Source organism: Lissotriton helveticus, chromosome 6, assembly GCF_964261635.1.
Source record: "Lissotriton helveticus chromosome 6, aLisHel1.1, whole genome shotgun sequence".
Classification (NCBI taxonomy): domain Eukaryota; kingdom Metazoa; phylum Chordata; class Amphibia; order Caudata; family Salamandridae; genus Lissotriton; species Lissotriton helveticus.
The window spans coordinates 1752349545-1752367238 of NC_136067.1; the positions used below are offsets into that span (position 1 = coordinate 1752349545).

A 17694-nucleotide genomic window follows, 5' to 3' on the forward strand; every position below is an offset into this window, starting at 1 on the left:
TTTACAGTCCGACCAGGTATTCAATCCTTTAGACAATCGGGGCTTCTTTGGGTTCACAACTTCTGAGACGAATCAGGTGGTCTTTTCCTTAAATACACAGCTAGACAACTTGCTCAATAATGACAGCATTCAGGACCATCTGTAGGCTATTCATGACGCAGATAGCCCACAGCAACATTTATCACATATCTGGTTCCATCTGGCAAACACTCTGTTACACTTTTTTTCATCCAATCTAAGAGCAGACATTGCCCCAGTCATGGAGCCAAAGCCCAAAATGTGTGGTTCACTCAGGAAATTAGAGAACTAAGAAACAACTAAGTTAGGCAGCAAAATAAGCTAGAGCACTATCCCTGAATCCATATAACAGTAGGGTGCACACACTACTTCAACAATACAAGCAGAAGATATGGGAGGCAAAAAGAGCTTATAAGGAATCTCAATGGGTGAAGGTTGTGGACATTTGTAAATTTGTCTCAATAAAGGAGTTTTGAGTATTTATAAATAACCTTGGACCGCAGCATCCCATAAAGCAGGGCAACATCATTCCTGAGCCAGTATGGTCATCCCATATAGAGGCAATATATGTAGGTTAGAGACAGGGGCGGTCCTGTCTATTTATTCCAATTTATGCCTCTTCCCCCATTGAAAGCCAATGTGATTACGTTGATTAATCAAGGAGTCCAAATCAGATGGTGCCCTGGGACCCAACGGTCTCTCGAATAGCCTTTTCAAATCTCATTTGGCTTGCTGGTAACCACTTCAAACAAACCTAGCGTACTATGCATTTAAAACAGTGTATTCCCACATCATGGAAGGGGTCTATCCTTCATACGATACCTGGGAACTAAAGGATAATTGACCTGCTTGAAGTAGAGGCTACATTTTTATGCCAAAACACCTTTCAAAGAACTAGAATCCTGGGTCGAATCCACCAACCTAATAAACCTCTCACTCAAACTTACCAGAAGAGCGAGTAGCATTCTGGACAACATTCTAAGCCTCTCCTTAGTCATTCAGAAGATGCTAACAGTAAAACAGACGAGCCTGTTTACTTGCTTCATAAACTATCCCATGGCCTTCGATGGAGTACAGTGTTACAGATCCCGGCTCAGTCTTTATATTGGAATATCTGGGTGCAAGTGAAACTGGTCAACAATTGAGACATTTCTCAAAAGATTTGAAAAATCAGAGGGCTTAAATAGGGGTGTGTGCTGGCTCCATTGCTCTTTAATTTATATGCAGCAGATTTGCCAGCCGCCATCAAAGTACAAGGGACCTGCTCTCATAATTAAGCATCAAAACAATTACAGTCTCTGCACTATGCAGATGATATAGTGATCCTGGATCACACCTCAACGGGATTACAAAAAGCCCTCAATGCACTAAATACTAACAATGTATCTAATAATTTAAGCAGGAATTTTAATAAATGCGATGTTTCAGTGTTTACTTAGCAACAAGTACTGTAATTTAACATGGTGGTCAATAGGGGATCAGTTTGCAGGACATTACAGGCAGATGCTCTCTAGAGCTTACCAACATCTGTGGCACAGTTTAAGAAAGTTTTGAAAAAGCAAGTGAAAGTTATTTCACATGCAGCTGACTTGGCCGAATTTAAATGTAAAAAGATGTCTTCGTACATGGTTGATTCCTATACAGAGAATGTAATTCAGGCCTATTTGATAACTAGTAACTCCGAATCTGTTATAAACACCATTTTACGTTTATGGCCTTTTCAGTTCCACTTTAAGAAATCCGTCAGGCATGGTCTCCTCCCATCCATTCCAACATCAGATAGTGCATACGGCTACAAGTCATGGACACACTTTGTATACATTACCCAACAGCGGCTGCCACTGGGTCAATGAGGCCATACCATATGCCCTAAATGTGGATAATTTGCAAACCTCATTTCCCTAAGTTAAATTCATAAACCAGGCAATTAGGCTGGTAACTGCAAAGGACGAATGAAACCAGACCTTACCATTCAGTTGAGATTTTCAATGCTGAATAGCCTAGGTTTAATTCAACCATTTTAGAGTATTAAATAGAGGCTTTATCAGATGTTTAAATAGTTATTTTAAAGGCTACTTTGAGATTCTAACTGTATTGTACTGTTATCTGCAATTTTAGGACATCTGGTACTACTGCTGGCTGGACTTTTACTAGTTTCTAAAGGAAGTTTTACATTATAAATACATTTTCTGAAATGTTTGCTGTTGTTTGTTAGTGAAATTCCCCCCTATGCCGTTTGAATTAACTAAATAAAGTATTTTTATTCATTCATTCACCATTCATTTCCTGTGTTCTTAATGTCAGATTATTCTTTAATGTGTTATCTGAGAAGGCTTGACTCCCGCCACATTGCACTCAGCGCCGCTATAAGGCTCTAGAATTTGGTACGCTTGCTTTAGTAGCTACCTCTAATTTCTTGCCTTGTGCAGTGATTCTTTATTTAATGATGGCTGTTTGCATTGCCACGAGAATGTTCTCGGTTGAGCGAAGCGCTCCCAAGCTGTAAAATATAAATGTTGACTTGTATGCAACATGTGTTGTATCACCTTCATTGTATATGAACTTAAACCATTATTGACTAGGAACGTTTCTTAATACTAACTTATATGTGCTCTCATGTGTCTGTAAACCTGCTGTTGAAGTCATGTCTTCCTGTAAGTCCCTTGGGATTTGAGCATGTTCTTCCAGTAGCCAGAGCGCCGCGTTTGACACGGTGTCTCACGACATTTTGATCAGGCGCTTGGAGGCAGTGGGAATTGAGGGGACTGCTCTCCAATGGTTTCGCTCTTTCCTCTCGGACCGGTTTTTTAACCACATGGCTGCTGCACATATTCCTCTGCTGTGCTGGACAGCAATAAAAACCGGTGTGGTCATGACGAGCTGAGCTCGTCATGAGCACAGGAGCACTGTACGGCATGACGAGCTGAGCTCGTCATGAGCATGGAAGGGGCTAAAGTGGCTATTCCACCGTGTCAGTCCTCTTTCCATCCACTGGGGCTGGGGGTTCCGCAGGGCTCTGCGTTGAGCCCCACTCTGTTCAACCTATATGTGAAACCGCTGGCTGCAGTCGTCAGACAATGTGGCCTAACCATGACATCGTATGCCGACGACACGCAGCTGGCGGTGACACTCAGTGGTGATCCCGAGGTGAACGCTCCCAGATTCCGTGCAGGACTCATTGCCGTGGCAAATTGGATGCGAACTAACTGTCTGCAGTTAAATGCCAAAAAAACCGTGGTCCTGATCTTAGGAAAGCAGGCGGAGCTCTGGGGAGACCAGTGGTGGCCTCCAGAATTGGGGGTGACTCCCATCCCAGCTGCCGAAGTTAAGAACCTGGGGGTCTGGCTGGATCCTACACTCTCCTTCACCAGCCATACGAAGAAGGTTGCAGCTACCTGTTATGGTATTCTGCGAGGGCTGAGACCGGTCCTCAAATTCTTCGACCCCCCTACTCGGCAACTGGTGGTCCAAGCCTCCATTCTTTCTCGGCTGGACTATGGGAGTGCGCTGATGCTCGGAGTGAATCAGGCGGAGGCCACTAGACTGCAAAGGGTGCAGAATGCCGCGGCACGAGCCATCGTTGGCCTTCCTAGACAGTGTTCTGTTTCTGCACTTTTGACTTCTCTCCACTGGCTGCCGGTCAGACAGAGAATTAAATTTAAGGCTCTCTGCCTGACATTTAAAATCCTGAAGTTTTCCTCTCCCCCAGCCCTCGCTAAGCTTGTTTCCTCCTATGTTCCTACGCGGTCTCTTAGATCGGAACTTCTCCATCTGGCGGTCAATACACGGTTTAGACTGAGTAGGATGGGAGGTCGCTCCTTTCGAGTATTAACGGCAGGATTATGGAATTCTCTCCCTGTCCATATTCGAGCCTTGAATAGCCTTACTTCCTTTAGGAGCGCCATAAAAACTTTTTTGTTCCCAATGGCTGACTGATTCCTCCCTCTTCTTCCCAGCATCGATTTGTTGTGTTGTGGTACCTGATCAGGCGCCGGGACGCCCCTTGGCTGGGGCAGCTGCGCGCCTTATAAAAACTACTAACATAACATAACATAACATTTCCTTAAAGGTAGGGTTGATCAGTTAGTATTGTGGCTTCACTCTCTATGCATTATATGGGAGGTTTGTCCAACATTCCATTCAGAAATTGCATTAAAGCTTGAGTATTTGGGGGTTAATGTCCCACAATTTTCTAGGAACTCTGGTGTGAGTCCTATCTCATCGCAGGTTAACTCATATCCTAGAAATAGTAGATTTAAATATCTTATTTTGTAATTTCTGAAATTTTGTTTGTAATCTGCTTCAACTATTGCGACTATTTTGTTTATGTGTTGAAGATGTTCATTTAATTCATCACCTGTAGTGCATATATCATCTATCTAAGATACCACACTCATGTCCTCCTCCAACAATTCAATAATGCACGCAGACTCCCTTCCCTGGCTATTTTTATAATATTGGAGTAGTCTAGTGAATATATGTTTTGTCTCTTCAAATATGAATAACATTAAGTGATACAATCCAGGAGCTATGCTTATGGTGAAGAACCAATTCACTATGTCCATTGCGGTTTTGTTTTTAGCTCGTAGAGTCATTGATCCAGTACTATGCGCATTCTGTAAAGTATAGGATTTACATTAGTGACTGAAATTACAAAAGTCCAGTTCCTACCTGGTTTGAGAACTGGGAAATGGGGTGTTCATGATTGGTTGGCATGCTGTGACTATTCTCTGATATTGCAATTCATCCAGTGTGCATTTTAGATACTGCCTTGTTTCCAGTTTCCTTAGATACTGTTTTTGAACCTTCAGTGCCTCACAAGATCACATGTGCAACAGCATTTTTACCCAACCTGCTTCAGTCTTATACAGCACTCCAGCCATTTCTAAGGCCCACTTTGTGGCATACCATTTCTTGAGTGGGTGGGGCACTAGCAAAGAGAGGTTTCACATTATAACTTCTCCAGTTCAAGCATTTATAGAAAGTGCGGGGGCAGTCTTCCTAAGCAGGTATAATAGCAAAGGACTCTGTCTTTTGATTCCAGAGCATCGCAACGATTTTCTACTCAATGTCCCCTTCAATTTGGATCTGATGGTTTCTAAAGTAAATCTCAATTGTTTAAAAGCCCATCAGGTGTATCCACCTAAACATAGGTATCTTCCTTCGTGATCAGGAGTTGTGTGAGAGTCAAACGGCCTATTGTTATTTCCGCCCCACTGTCTAGAGTGGCTGTTGTCCATTCCCCATTCTTCTGTAGGACCCATGTTTTGTAAGGCTTCTTGCTTTCCTGTTTCAGATTCTTCATTCTTCTGGAAGTGTTGCTTCTGTCCCACGCCAAAAACTCTTCCGTACTCCCTTCCTGAGTGATAGGTCTGTCCCTTGTCAGATCCCTGGGAAGAGGGCCACCTTTGGGGTTAGCACTCTTATGTCCACAATTCCGTAAAAAGTGAGAATAATCCTCATCAAAGGATGGAAATCTCCCTGGAGTCCTAATTCCTTTCCTATTCTTCACATTTTACCCTAAATGCGATTTGTCTCTGCAATAACATTGGAACTTATATTTCTTAAATGCACACAAGTTATTTATCACCATCCTCTTGGCATATCTAAAAACCCAGCTTTGTTTAATTTCCAGAATTAGGTTTCAACTGAGGCTTTTGTACCCATGGTGTCTCTTTCTGTGGAGACAAACTTTAGAGTTAATTTCTGGTAATGTCATCTATTTTGATATAGTGGAGTTTAACCATAGCTTTGGTATATGGCCAAAAGAGCCACATTCCTTTTAATGTTAACAAGAACTATTTCAGCTACAATATCCAAGGTGCCTATCAGTTTCAGATCCAGGTCTACTGCAAGTGAGGCACCATGCGCTGGCCTTATTTGCTTCAGAACCTAAGGTAACACAACTACTGTAAATATGCCATGTATGGTAGTGTATAAGGTTGCAACTAAGCTTCCCCATGACTGGCACTGCTGTGGGTTTGTCGTATTCCCATTGGAATGTAAATATTAATTATGCCTTGTTTATCCTGTGGGGTTGAGTGAGGATAAACTGCCTTCAACAGATAGGTCTTCCCAGCTACCAAAAACTCAATTTGTTTTGTTTAGCTGGGCATCACATCATTACTGCATTTATAGTCTGTGGATTAATGACACCGGCTTGTGCATGTGTAGGTGTTTCAGTAGTGGCTATGACTTCAGTGCCCGGCTGCTCTAACACACATAGGGTCAGATGTACAAAGGCAACATTTTCCCTACTGTTGCACTCACTGGAGTGTGAATAGTAATGTTATCCCCTCCGCTAAACAAAACTTTCCCTACTGAGGCACTAACTGGAGTGGGAATAGTAATATTTACTCGTCCGCTATCCAACACTTTCCCTACTTTTGCACTCTCTGGAGTGGGAATAAATAGTAAATTATTACCCTCTGCAATCCAACACTTTCCCTACTATTGCATTCACTAGAGTGAGAATACAAATGTTTACCTCTCTGATATCCAACCCTTTCCCTACTGTTGCTCTCGCTGGAGTTGGAATAGTAAATTTTAACCCTTCACTATCCAACACTTTCCCTACTGTTGCACTCACTGGAGTGGGAATAGTAATTTTTACCCATCCGCTATCCAATGATTTCCCTACTGCTCATTACTATGGGGGGTGGACATTAGTCCGCCCGCCATCGCTGCGGTGCTGGGGACCGGCCGCCGGTAAGGCGGCTGTCCCGCTAAGTGAATTAGGATGTGCCCGCCACTATGGCGGGTGCATCCAGGGCCCTGAACATTGAGAACGGTGCTGCTGGTTGCAGCACCGTTCATAATGCGTAAATGCCACGTAGTGAACTTCCCTGCACTACGTGGCAGGCACCACGCAGTGCCTGCCACTTTTTGCAGGGAAATGCAGGAGGTACCATGGGTACCCCCTCCCTGTACACAACCACCCTCCCCCTACACAGAGGGGCCCACAAACCCAATCCCCGCCAGCCTTTCCATGGCGGAACAAAAGGGGGTGGTGATGGACGGAGCATCTGAACCAATCAAACACTCACACCCAGTCAAGAGATCTGGGTTTAATCCATCACCGTTCTTTAACCCACTCTGCCACCCCAGTTCAGACATGGCCACATGCAAATCAGTCTGACCCTGTGCCTCATGGGAACAGTCCAGCCCGAACTGCCAAGTACACAACCGCCATGGAAAGGCCGGTTTAAACACACATCCTAATTTGGTGGACGGTGCCTGCTAGGCACCACCACCATTTTAGGCACCCTGCACAGTCTGCTAGGCAATCGGACCGATTGCTTTTGGCGGTGAAGTGGCGGACGGACTTTGCGTCCGCCGCGGTACCTACTGCCATCCTAATTGGGCGGTGGGAAAATCCTGTGCGATGGCCCGGCTGTGGCGGTTCTTCCGCCATCAGAATGACCCTCCTGCAGTGGGAATAGTATTTTTTACCTATACGCTATCCAACACTTTTCCTACTGTCGCATTAGCTGGAGTGGGAATTGTAATTTTTATCTCTCTGCTATCGAACACTTTCCCTACTGTTGCACTCGCTGGAGTGGGAATAGTACGTTTTTACCCCTCGGCTCTCCAACACTTTCTCTACTTTTACACACAGGGAGAGGTGTGGCGCCGCGGCCAGGGCGACTGACGCTGGAATCTGGGGACCACGGTTCGATCCCCGGCTCCGGCGGCAGGTTAGCCCAGCACCATGTGACTCTGGGCAATAGCTCGCTTAATCTTCCCGACGGCCCCAAGCGCCTAGAGACCCTTACGGGTGATTGTGCGCTTTACAAATGTGGACTTTACTTTACACTCAATATAGTGCAAAATGTAGGTTTAAAAAATATTAAATATTGTTATATTTTAATTTATAATATACTGTTTCTAAATTAATTTTTATGTTACAGGTGTATTTATATACATATTTATTTATAATTTGTAATATATATTTATAACATTTTAAAATTACGTATTAGGTATTAATTGTTTTTAAGTAATATATATATATATATATATATATATATATATATATTACATTGTATATATGTTTAATTTTTTTTTAAATACTTATAATTGTTAACATTTACAAATAAATCTAAATAATTTTTTAAGTTAAATTAAATATTAAATGTATTTTACAATATTGTATATACACATAAAAAAAGATATTTTGTACATCAATATTTTTTCCGATATTTGTGTTCTGATATTTTTGTACTTACCATTATAAAGATAGGAGGTTGATATTTTTGACAACAATATTTATGTCCCGATATTGTGATGGTCGATATTCTGTCAGTGATCCGTGCCTAGAGTGTCCTGCATCCTAATGCAAGACTGCTTGCACCATATTTTCAAATATAACCCATTTGGGCCCAGGTGAACTTGACAATTTTGTGAAACTCTAGTATATTGTGCTGCTTTAAACATTGAAGGCAAGAACAGGAAAACGGTGTTGGCACTGTGAATTTTCTTTCTTCTGCAATGCAACTAAAACCCTGATTTGACAAAAAATAAAGTCACTAATCGAGCACACCCATTGATCTTATGAATACTGCATTTAGTTGTTCCTGGATGACCTCGCAATGTGAAGTGCATGCTCGCTGGAAATACTAAAGTGCAATTCAGCACCTAGCAATTGAAAACATTGATAGATATGGGTATAAATATGGATCAGCACAGTAAAAGATAATCTTGTTTTCCATAAATCTCCAAATGGACCCCACTGCATTTTTAGGTGAGGTATTCATTGTAGTCATAGATGTACACGCCTGGGCATGTGGTTCACCTTTTACATTAGTAATATCTGCTGCAGTAAACAGTGTTGTGGTAATCTATGCAGAGTTGTGTTTAACACAAGTTAGCATTTCTTCTTCTTTAACATTTGTTTTCACACCACATGGATTTGGTTGATCCACTGAAGTAAGCGTTTATCATCTCGAATTCATCAGATTTAATACAGTAAAAACACACAAGCATTAAACATCTTAGCAATTTTAGTTATGTTTTGATTGATTAAACAATATTATAAATTATTTTACAGCTGTATATTTGTCGTTTCTAGGAAACTGTTCAGAAACGGATTTGTAGATATAAAAAGCCATGCATTCAATGGGACAAAGTTGGATCAGTTGTAAGTATTTCCTCTCTTAAGACTTAATTGTGTTTAAAATTGCCTAACAATAAATAATAATTTGATGTGGGATAAAGACCTTAAAGGACGGTTTTGGAGGATATATTGCTGGCACACAGAATGTGCTATTTCACAATATCAAAAGTACTAAATCTACATTTTAATGCATTCAGGACACTTCGAATTCAGAACTGGACACGTGGATTATGCATCTTCTTTTTCAATGTTTTAGGCCAAAGCAAAAGTGCTAAAACATTAGAACTGCATTTCCAATGATTCCCAGAATTAGAACCACGAATAGAAAACAATGGAAAATCACAAGTCATCACAGCCAACAAAGTTTCTAAAAGGAATTTCCATCCTTCTATTTTTGCTGCTAAGCAACTGAGATATTTTATCTTCCCTGGGTTAGGCATAGATGATACTTCTTGCCACCTCACCTCCCTCACCAATATTTTTAGGTCAAACTTTAGCGGCAGCGCGCATAAGCTGCTCGCTTTGAGAGACTGCGGTAGTAGAGTATGGGAGACAAGCTGCTCCACTCTCCGCCTATATTTTTCATTGGCTTCTCTCTTTGTCCTTTGTAAATGCTGGCATGTGATTACACAATAGGATTGTTAGTCCTGCCTTAGTAAGGCCATGATGTCATTAGTATGCTCCCATGGCTACTGGACCCTTTACTTCATTGTTACACAGTGCGTGTACTTATTTTTTTATTTATCCTACTGCTTTCCGGGTCCACGCTGGGGTTGTGGGTGCACTTGTTTTGTTATACAACTGCTATGGGTGGCGGTGCTCGAGTCCTGCACCACCACATCCTGGACTCCCCACTGCTGCAGCCCCAGAGGAGGCGCGGCATGGACCCTTGCTCTCCTTTCTCACCAACATCTCGCTGGACGGGCAGCCCCCGCAGGAGGATGAGGGTGCTCCTCTTCCCGCAGCTCCGTCGCTGCCACCTCCCACACTATTCAAAAGTGCCCTGCTGGAGCTCAAGGAAAACAACGCCTTTGCCAGCTGCCTGCCAGCCCTGCAGGCTGTGGTGAGGACGCCGCTGGCCATGGCAGGCACCAAGGGCAACATAAACTCCTTCACCCTGGACATGCAACTGGCCGCAACTGTACCCTTCTGCAGGCAGAAGGCACCACAGAGTCAGTCTGACAGTGGCTCACCCCGACTGACTCAATGCAGGCAGCTGAAGATGACTGCCCGCTAAGCCCCAGTAAGTACTATTATAATTTTTTTAAAGAGCGCATATTAGAAGCATAGTGAGAGATATGCCGTTTCAGGCACTGACTCACCTGGGCATAATTCAGGCTCAGCCGCAAAGCTGTACAATGGTGCGCTCTGGGTTTCAGCGGCCTCGTGGTCCGTGGGGTCCGCTCCGGTAGCTGGGATCACATTTTTGGGCATAATTTCCCAAGGTGTGAGCAGTGCTCATTACCATGCAGCCCCCCACACTCTTCATGAACTGCAGCCATTTGCTCATAATGCAGCGGGGGCAGCCAAACGCCCTGCGAGCTGCCTGTTAAAGTCTGTGCCACAGAGCTCATTTCCTGAACAGACACCTGGCTGATGTCTCAGTAATGATTGACAGCACATGTTTGTTTTGGTGGCAGCGCCAAATGGGCACATAAAGGCCACATTTGTGCACCCGACAGGAGAGTTGTATCCCACACAAATTTGCGGAAACTGGGAACACATAGCGGATGGGGTGAGTGTAGAACCGCGCTGAGCTGCATTTTCTAGTTTGGAGAGTACATGTTAAAATGAGATGTGTGAGTAAGACCGGTTTTAGTCACTGCGCATGCGCTAAACCAGGGTTACTAGTTGTGAATCGGACTGGAAGTTAAGACCACGTTTACCCTCAGTTCATAGTTGTGTTCGAGACTGGAGTTCTGGGTGTGAGGCCGGGCCACGCATGTGCAGTGTGACTCGTCCCACTCCCTGCACAGCTGGCCATCTGACCCCAGACACTGAAGAGCAAGATCCCTGTGCAGGATAAGTACACGTGGGTGTATGGGATTTCACGTACACTAGTGAGTGCTGAATCAAACCCATTTTTAGGTACAGCTTTAGCGGCAGCGCAAACCCAATTTCTTCTTCAATGGGAGCCCATGTTCACACAGTGCACATATGGCGACCTTGACTAGGCCAACATAGTGTCATAATAGCGACCTCGGGGCCAGCAGATAACCTCTTTATCACCAGCTAGCCAACGGCCATTTCCGCCCATTGCTATTTAGCCTTACACGTTTATATACGTGCGCGTGGACATATATTTTAAGTGGACGCTCTGGCGTGTATATACAGTGTGAGTTGGTTTCATGCACAACACATATGATGACTGGCATGACACGGCCCTGCCATAGTTGTCCCTCTTCTGCATATAACACAATTACATAACACGCTACATGCATCCAATCCACACCACAGAATTCCACATCCTGCCACACAATTCAACAGCATACACCATACTTAAACACAACAACCTACCACTTCACCACATAAAATGCCATTCCACATAATTACACTGACATAACAATATCACACAACAGAATTCCAATACACTCAATGCCACATACTTACTATCTACATATTTTAATTACACACCATACCACATAGTTCCACTACTCAAATCAACCACACAGAATTTCACAACTAACAATTCCAAACCAAATAATTCCACTCCACATCACATACATACACTCCAATCCAAAACACAAGAGTAAGCCACTTTCTCATTTACAGCGCCACACCTCTAACTCCCACAAATGCGAGACCAATTTGTATTCTCACTTGAGGGGGTTGGTGACAAAGGTGTCTCTTGCTATTATTACTTCGGCTTGTGGCTAACTGAACTTCCAGTCCATTTAGTTTTTTGCAGTACACAGGTAAAGTGTTTTCATTTGCAGGTTTCTGTCGGCTTGTTCTCCAATATCAAGGTGGTGAGTTTCAGGGGACCGGGGAGTGAGGGGTCGTTTGGGGGGTTATTCCTTAGGTAATCCACATATTGTGGCACTGTTTTTTGACTGTCAAGGGGCGGAAACCATGTCCTAAGTGAGGGCATCCAAGCTGTGAGCAATTACCTGCACAGAAGCAAAGGTGCCCTGCACAAGTTGGTGTGCTGAGCAGTTGCAGGCTAGGTGCATAAGCAGGACAGCTGAGACATTTTTCTACCTTCCGCATGTCATGCTGTGACAAATTCTGGTCAGTGAGTTGCCAATATTCCCCTACATTCTTCGAGTGCACTTTTCTGATATCCACCCCCAGCAATAAACACCAAACAGCAGTATCATTATTTCTTTCCCAGCACTTGCAAGTGCCATCTCCAGGCAACGTTAAGAGGGAAGTGCTTTTAATCTCTGCTGCAACAAGATTGTGACTGCATAAGTACGAATATAAAAATGGCCATTATGTAGAGATGAAGGATGGGTCCCCATACCTCTGAGACCAAGCTTGTCTAATGCCATCAACTCTTCGGTCAACTCTTCGGTCAACAGGGTGAACAAGACTTTGAGGTCCCTAGGCAGAAAACTGCTTATTTTGGCTGCCCAACACCTAGAATCCCTCCAATACGGAGTAGATGAATTAATGGATCTTGTGGCCCCAAGCCACAGGGGGAAATGATTTCTTGGTACTTTTGACTTTGGGAGGCATTTCTTAATAGTCCCTGCACCTTGCAGACTGGCTGGTGTATCTCTAGCATCTGTGCTCTCATCCCAACATGGATCTGCCTCTATTATATTGGTAACAAAATACACACACATCTCAACAAGGAGGTTTGATTCTTTGGAGGGGATAGGGGACAAGACTCCCAACAGAATTACTACTTTTCTGGCCAAATTCATTAAGGATCCAAAGAGAGGGTTAAATATAACCTGGAAGGCATGTGAGGGTAAACTCTTGGACATCATCTGCACCTTGCCAATAATTCTCAATATGGTTGAGACCAAGGGGTCAGATAGAGTGGTTCACCTGGAACAGGCCATATTCTCATAGGGAAATGCGAATTGCATGCTGTCTCCCAAGTGGCACTGCAATCTGGTGACTAAGATAAGCACAAATTTAGAATAACTGGCTGTTAGAAGCGGCTGTCTCTAGTTGACAGAGGTATACACTTCTGACAAATAGGGACACACCTTTTCTAGTCAGGGCAAGGAGATCACACACTTAGATAACCCCTGCTCACCCCCTTGGTAGCTTGGCAAAGCAGACAGGCTTATCTCAGAGGCAGTGCGTTAAGCATTTATGACCACATACAGTAATAAAGTGAATACACTACAAATGGACACGACACAGTAGTATTATAAAAATAAGTATTTTTATATAAGGCTTAGCACAAGACCAAATAACGACAAAAATATACCACAGTCTTAATAAATACTCTTGGAAGGAAAAATAATAGTTCAAGCACGGTTTCTTCTTAGCACAAAAGTCTTTAGTATCAAAAGCAACTCTTCTTCTCTAAAACACAGTTCTTGGCAACAATGTAACCCACACGGGAGTCACACGACGTCGAGGCAAAGTTAATCCACAGGTTCGGCGTCGACCGCGAGGAGCGCTACGTCGAGCCCGGAGTCGCACAGACCCCAACAACACAGTACCTTGGAAAAGTGAAGCACTCGATGATCAGCGGCGTCGAGATGTCCGGCGTCGCGTCTTCGGCGTCGATCGGGCCTCGGAGTCGGGGCGATCTGCAGCGGCGTCGACCGAAGTCAGGCGGGAGCAGCGCTCACGGGATGAAGCAGGATACGGCGTCGTCGATGTCGATGTTGCAAGAGTGAGCAGCGCTCACGGCGTCGAGAGGGCTCGAAGTCGATGCGATCAGCGGCGGTGCAGACACGGGGTCACTTGGAGCTGGAGCCGAACTCACTACTCACTGGCGTTGCTGCTGGCGTCGATCGGGCCCGGCGGCCGGCGTCGAGGAAGCGGGACACTGGAGCCGTTTACTCACGATGTCGAGCTGGATTCGGCGGCGTCCGTCGGCGTCGAGATTGCTGGATTCTTTCAGAGGTGCTGGATTCACAAACTCCAGCAAATAGCACTTTAACAGATGAAGTCCTTTAGCCCTGTGACTTCAACAGGAGACTGGCACTCTTCCAGCCCTTGGAGATTTTCTCAGCAAAGAGTGAGAGTACACACAAAAGTTCCTCTCTCCTGGTTCCTTGGCAAAAATAAAGAAGCAATGCAGGATTCCCCCAACAAACAGCACTCTGGCAGAAGGGGTAGGCAGTCCTTAGATCAGCAGGCTTCTTGTCCTTGGTTCAGGTTTCCTTGTCAGAAGTGATCTGATTTCTTGGTTCAGGGGTCCTTCTCTTATACCCCTTTTTGGCTTTGATCCCTTTGTCCATGCAGGGGAATTTCCCCCCATCCTGGGTTTGTTGTGGGTGTTGCCAGGCCAGAGCACCTGGCCTATTCACTGGGCAGGGCAGAGTCCTCAGCCGCTCAGCAGGAGCGGAGCCAGCATTGTCACTGGCAGGGGCAGGGCCATCAGCTGCCCGGCAGGAGGCGGGCCAGGGAAGTCCCAGGCAAGCACAGAGTCATCAGTCGCCTGGCAGGGGGGCGGAGCCAACATTGTATCAGGCAGGGCAGGCTATCAAGAGCTACTCTCCCCTACTCTCAATGCAAATGCCCCACTCATCCCACACTGACTCATTCAGACTCTCTGGAGCCACCCAGCTCCTGTCACACACACACCAGAACCAGCAGAGACCGGTAGACAGTTAGACAAGAAAATAGCTACTTTCTAAAAGTGCTATTTTCAAACACAGAGTCCAAAAACCATCCACACAAACGGATGCGTTATTAAACCCTGAGTTCAGGGATACCAAACTCGACATTGCACCATGCTCCCCGAGCCCGCTAGGATTATAACATTAATAATCCTGGCAGCCCATTCTAACTGATGGAGAGCAGGCTACCTTACAATAGTGAAAAACGACTATGGATGTAATTCACTATTAGGACATGCCAACCTTGTCAGGCTTGTCCTACCTTATGCTTACAATGCACCCTGCCCGTGGGCCTACTATAGGGGTGACTAACATGAAGTTAAGGGAAGGTTTAGGGACTGGCAAGTAGGTGTACTTGCGCAGTCCTCGTGACAGTCAGACTGCACGTGGTCTGGCAATGGCAGACCTTCAGACATACTTTTACCAGGCCGCTCTTGTGGGTGGCACAACATGTGCTGCAGGCCCACTAGCAGCATTTGTATTTACAAGCCCTGGCACCCCTGGTGCACTCTACTAGGGACTGATAGTAAACCAAATAAGCCAAACATGGAAGTAAATCAATACAGCAATTTCACATAGGGAGCACTTGCACTGTGGCACTGATCAGCAGTGGCACAGTGCCCAAAGCATATACCAGCAAAAACATCGTAACAGAGGAGGCAAACAGAAAAAAAATGGAGGAGAGACTCATGCCAATGATGCCAGGTCTAACACGTGTCCCCTCCAGCTGAAATGTGGGGGGAACTACCCTTACCCTAGGGAGTCCTCATCACTAAGGCGGAAAAATCTGGACAGACCATCAGCATTGGCGTGATCTGTGCCAGGGCGGTGTTCCACCGTGAAGTCCATCCCCTGTAGGGAAATGGACCACCTCAACAGCTTTGGATTCTCACCCCTCATCTGCATCAACCATCTGAGGGGCCTGTGGTCTGTCTGCACCCGGAAGTGAGTCCCAAACAGGTAGGGTCTCAGCTTTTTCAGTGCCCAGACCACAGCAAATGCTTCTCTTTCTATCGCACTCCATCTCTGTTCCCTGGGGAGTAACCTCCTGCTGATGAAGGCTACAGGTAAGTCTCGGCCCTCTTCATTCACCTGAGCTAGAACAGCCCCCACGCCATGCTCTGAAGCGTCCGTCTGGACAACAAATTCTTTCGAAAAGTCGGGTGCCTGGAGTATGGGTGCTGTGCACATTGCAGTTTTCAGGGTGTCAAAGGCCGTCTGACAGGCGTCAGTCCAGTTCACAAGTCGTGGCTGCTTCCTGGAAGTCAGCGAAGTCAAGGGGTGCACAATATTACCATAATCCTTGACAAACCTCCTGTAGTAACCCGTGAGACCCAGGAAGGCTCTCACCTGAGTCTGGGTTTTGGGCGGTGCCCATGCCAGGATGGTATCAATCTTGGGTTGCAGGGGGGCCACCTTGCCGCTCCCTACTTGGTGCCCCAAGTACACCACTGAACCCTGCCCAATCTGGCACTTACTGGCCTTGATTGTGAGGCCTGCTCTGCGCAGGGCCAACAACACTTCCTGGAGGTGGCACAAGTGTTCTTCCCAGCTGGTGCTGAACACTGCGATGTCGTCCAGGTAGGCAACACTGAAATCCTCCAGCCCAGCCAAGACCTGGTTGACCAACCTCTGGAAGGTGGCAGGGGCATTCTTCATCCCAAAGGGCATAACCCGGAACTGGTAGTGCCCATCTGGTGTGGAGAATGCTGACCTCTCTTTTGCCCCATCGGTCAAGGCGATCTGCCAGTACCCAGACGTTAGATCAAACGTACTAAGGTACTGGGCAGCCCCTAACCGATCGATGAGCTCATCAGCTCTGGGGATGGGGTGCGCGTCAGTCTTGGTGACTGAATTGAGTCCTCGGTAATCCACACAGAACCGAAGTTCCGGTGAAGCACCAGGCGCTGCAGCCTTTGGAACCAAGACCACGGGGCTGGCCCAAGGACTGCTAGAGGACTCAACCACCCCTAGGGCAAACATCTTGGAGACCTCCTCCTTGATGTATGCTCTGACCTTGTCAGTCACTCTGTAAGCCTTGTGCTTGACAGGAGTGCTGTCCCCGGTGTCTACATCATGGACACACCACTGAGTAACACCAGGAATCAAGGAGAACAGATCAGGGAATTGCCCCAACAAATGGCGACAATCCTGCTGCTGTTCAGGGGTCAGTGTGTCAGAGAGGACAACACCATCCACTGACCCATCTTGCTCTTTTGCATACAGGAGGTCAGGAAGAGGCTCACTCTCCTCCTCCATTCCAGCATCTGTAGCTAGGAGCATGCCCACTTCGGACCTTTCTAAGTGGGGCTTCAATCGGTTGACATGCAGGACCCGCAAGGGGTTCCTGGGAGACTTTAAATCCACCAGGTAGGTGACATCGCTCTTCTTCTCCACAACCTCGAATGGTCCAGTCCACCTGTCCTTGAGCGCACAAGGTTCCACAGGGGACATGACCCAAACTTTCTGTCCAGGCTGAAGCTCTACCAGAGTGGCCCTCTGGTCGTACCACCGCTTCATCTCCTCCTGGCTGGCCTCCAGATTTGCCTGAGCAAGATCCCTGAAGCGCCTAGTCTGGTTCCTAAAGGCCAGCATGTAACTGTATACATCCTGGGGAGGTTTCCTGGGAGATTGCTCCCAGCCTTCTCTGACCAGACTTAAAGGTCCTCTTACCGGGTGACCATACAAAAGCTCAAAGGGGCTGAACCCTAGAGACTTCTGTGGCACCTCACGGTAAGCAAACAACAGGCATGGCAAGAGGACGTCCCATTTACGCCTCATTGGTTCTTCAAGACCCATGATCATGCC

General features: G+C 45.8%; 1 protein-coding gene across 1 annotated transcript in view; it reads left to right on the forward strand.

The window, feature by feature from the left end:
* LOC144763730 (lutropin-choriogonadotropic hormone receptor-like) overlaps positions 1-17694 on the forward strand; it is a 1068475-nt gene that overhangs the window by 774243 nt on the left and 276538 nt on the right. The window contains exon 7 of the mRNA XM_078649633.1: positions 9086-9154. Coding sequence (XP_078505759.1) covers positions 9086-9154 — 69 coding nt within the window. The remainder of the gene's footprint in view (positions 1-9085; positions 9155-17694) is intronic.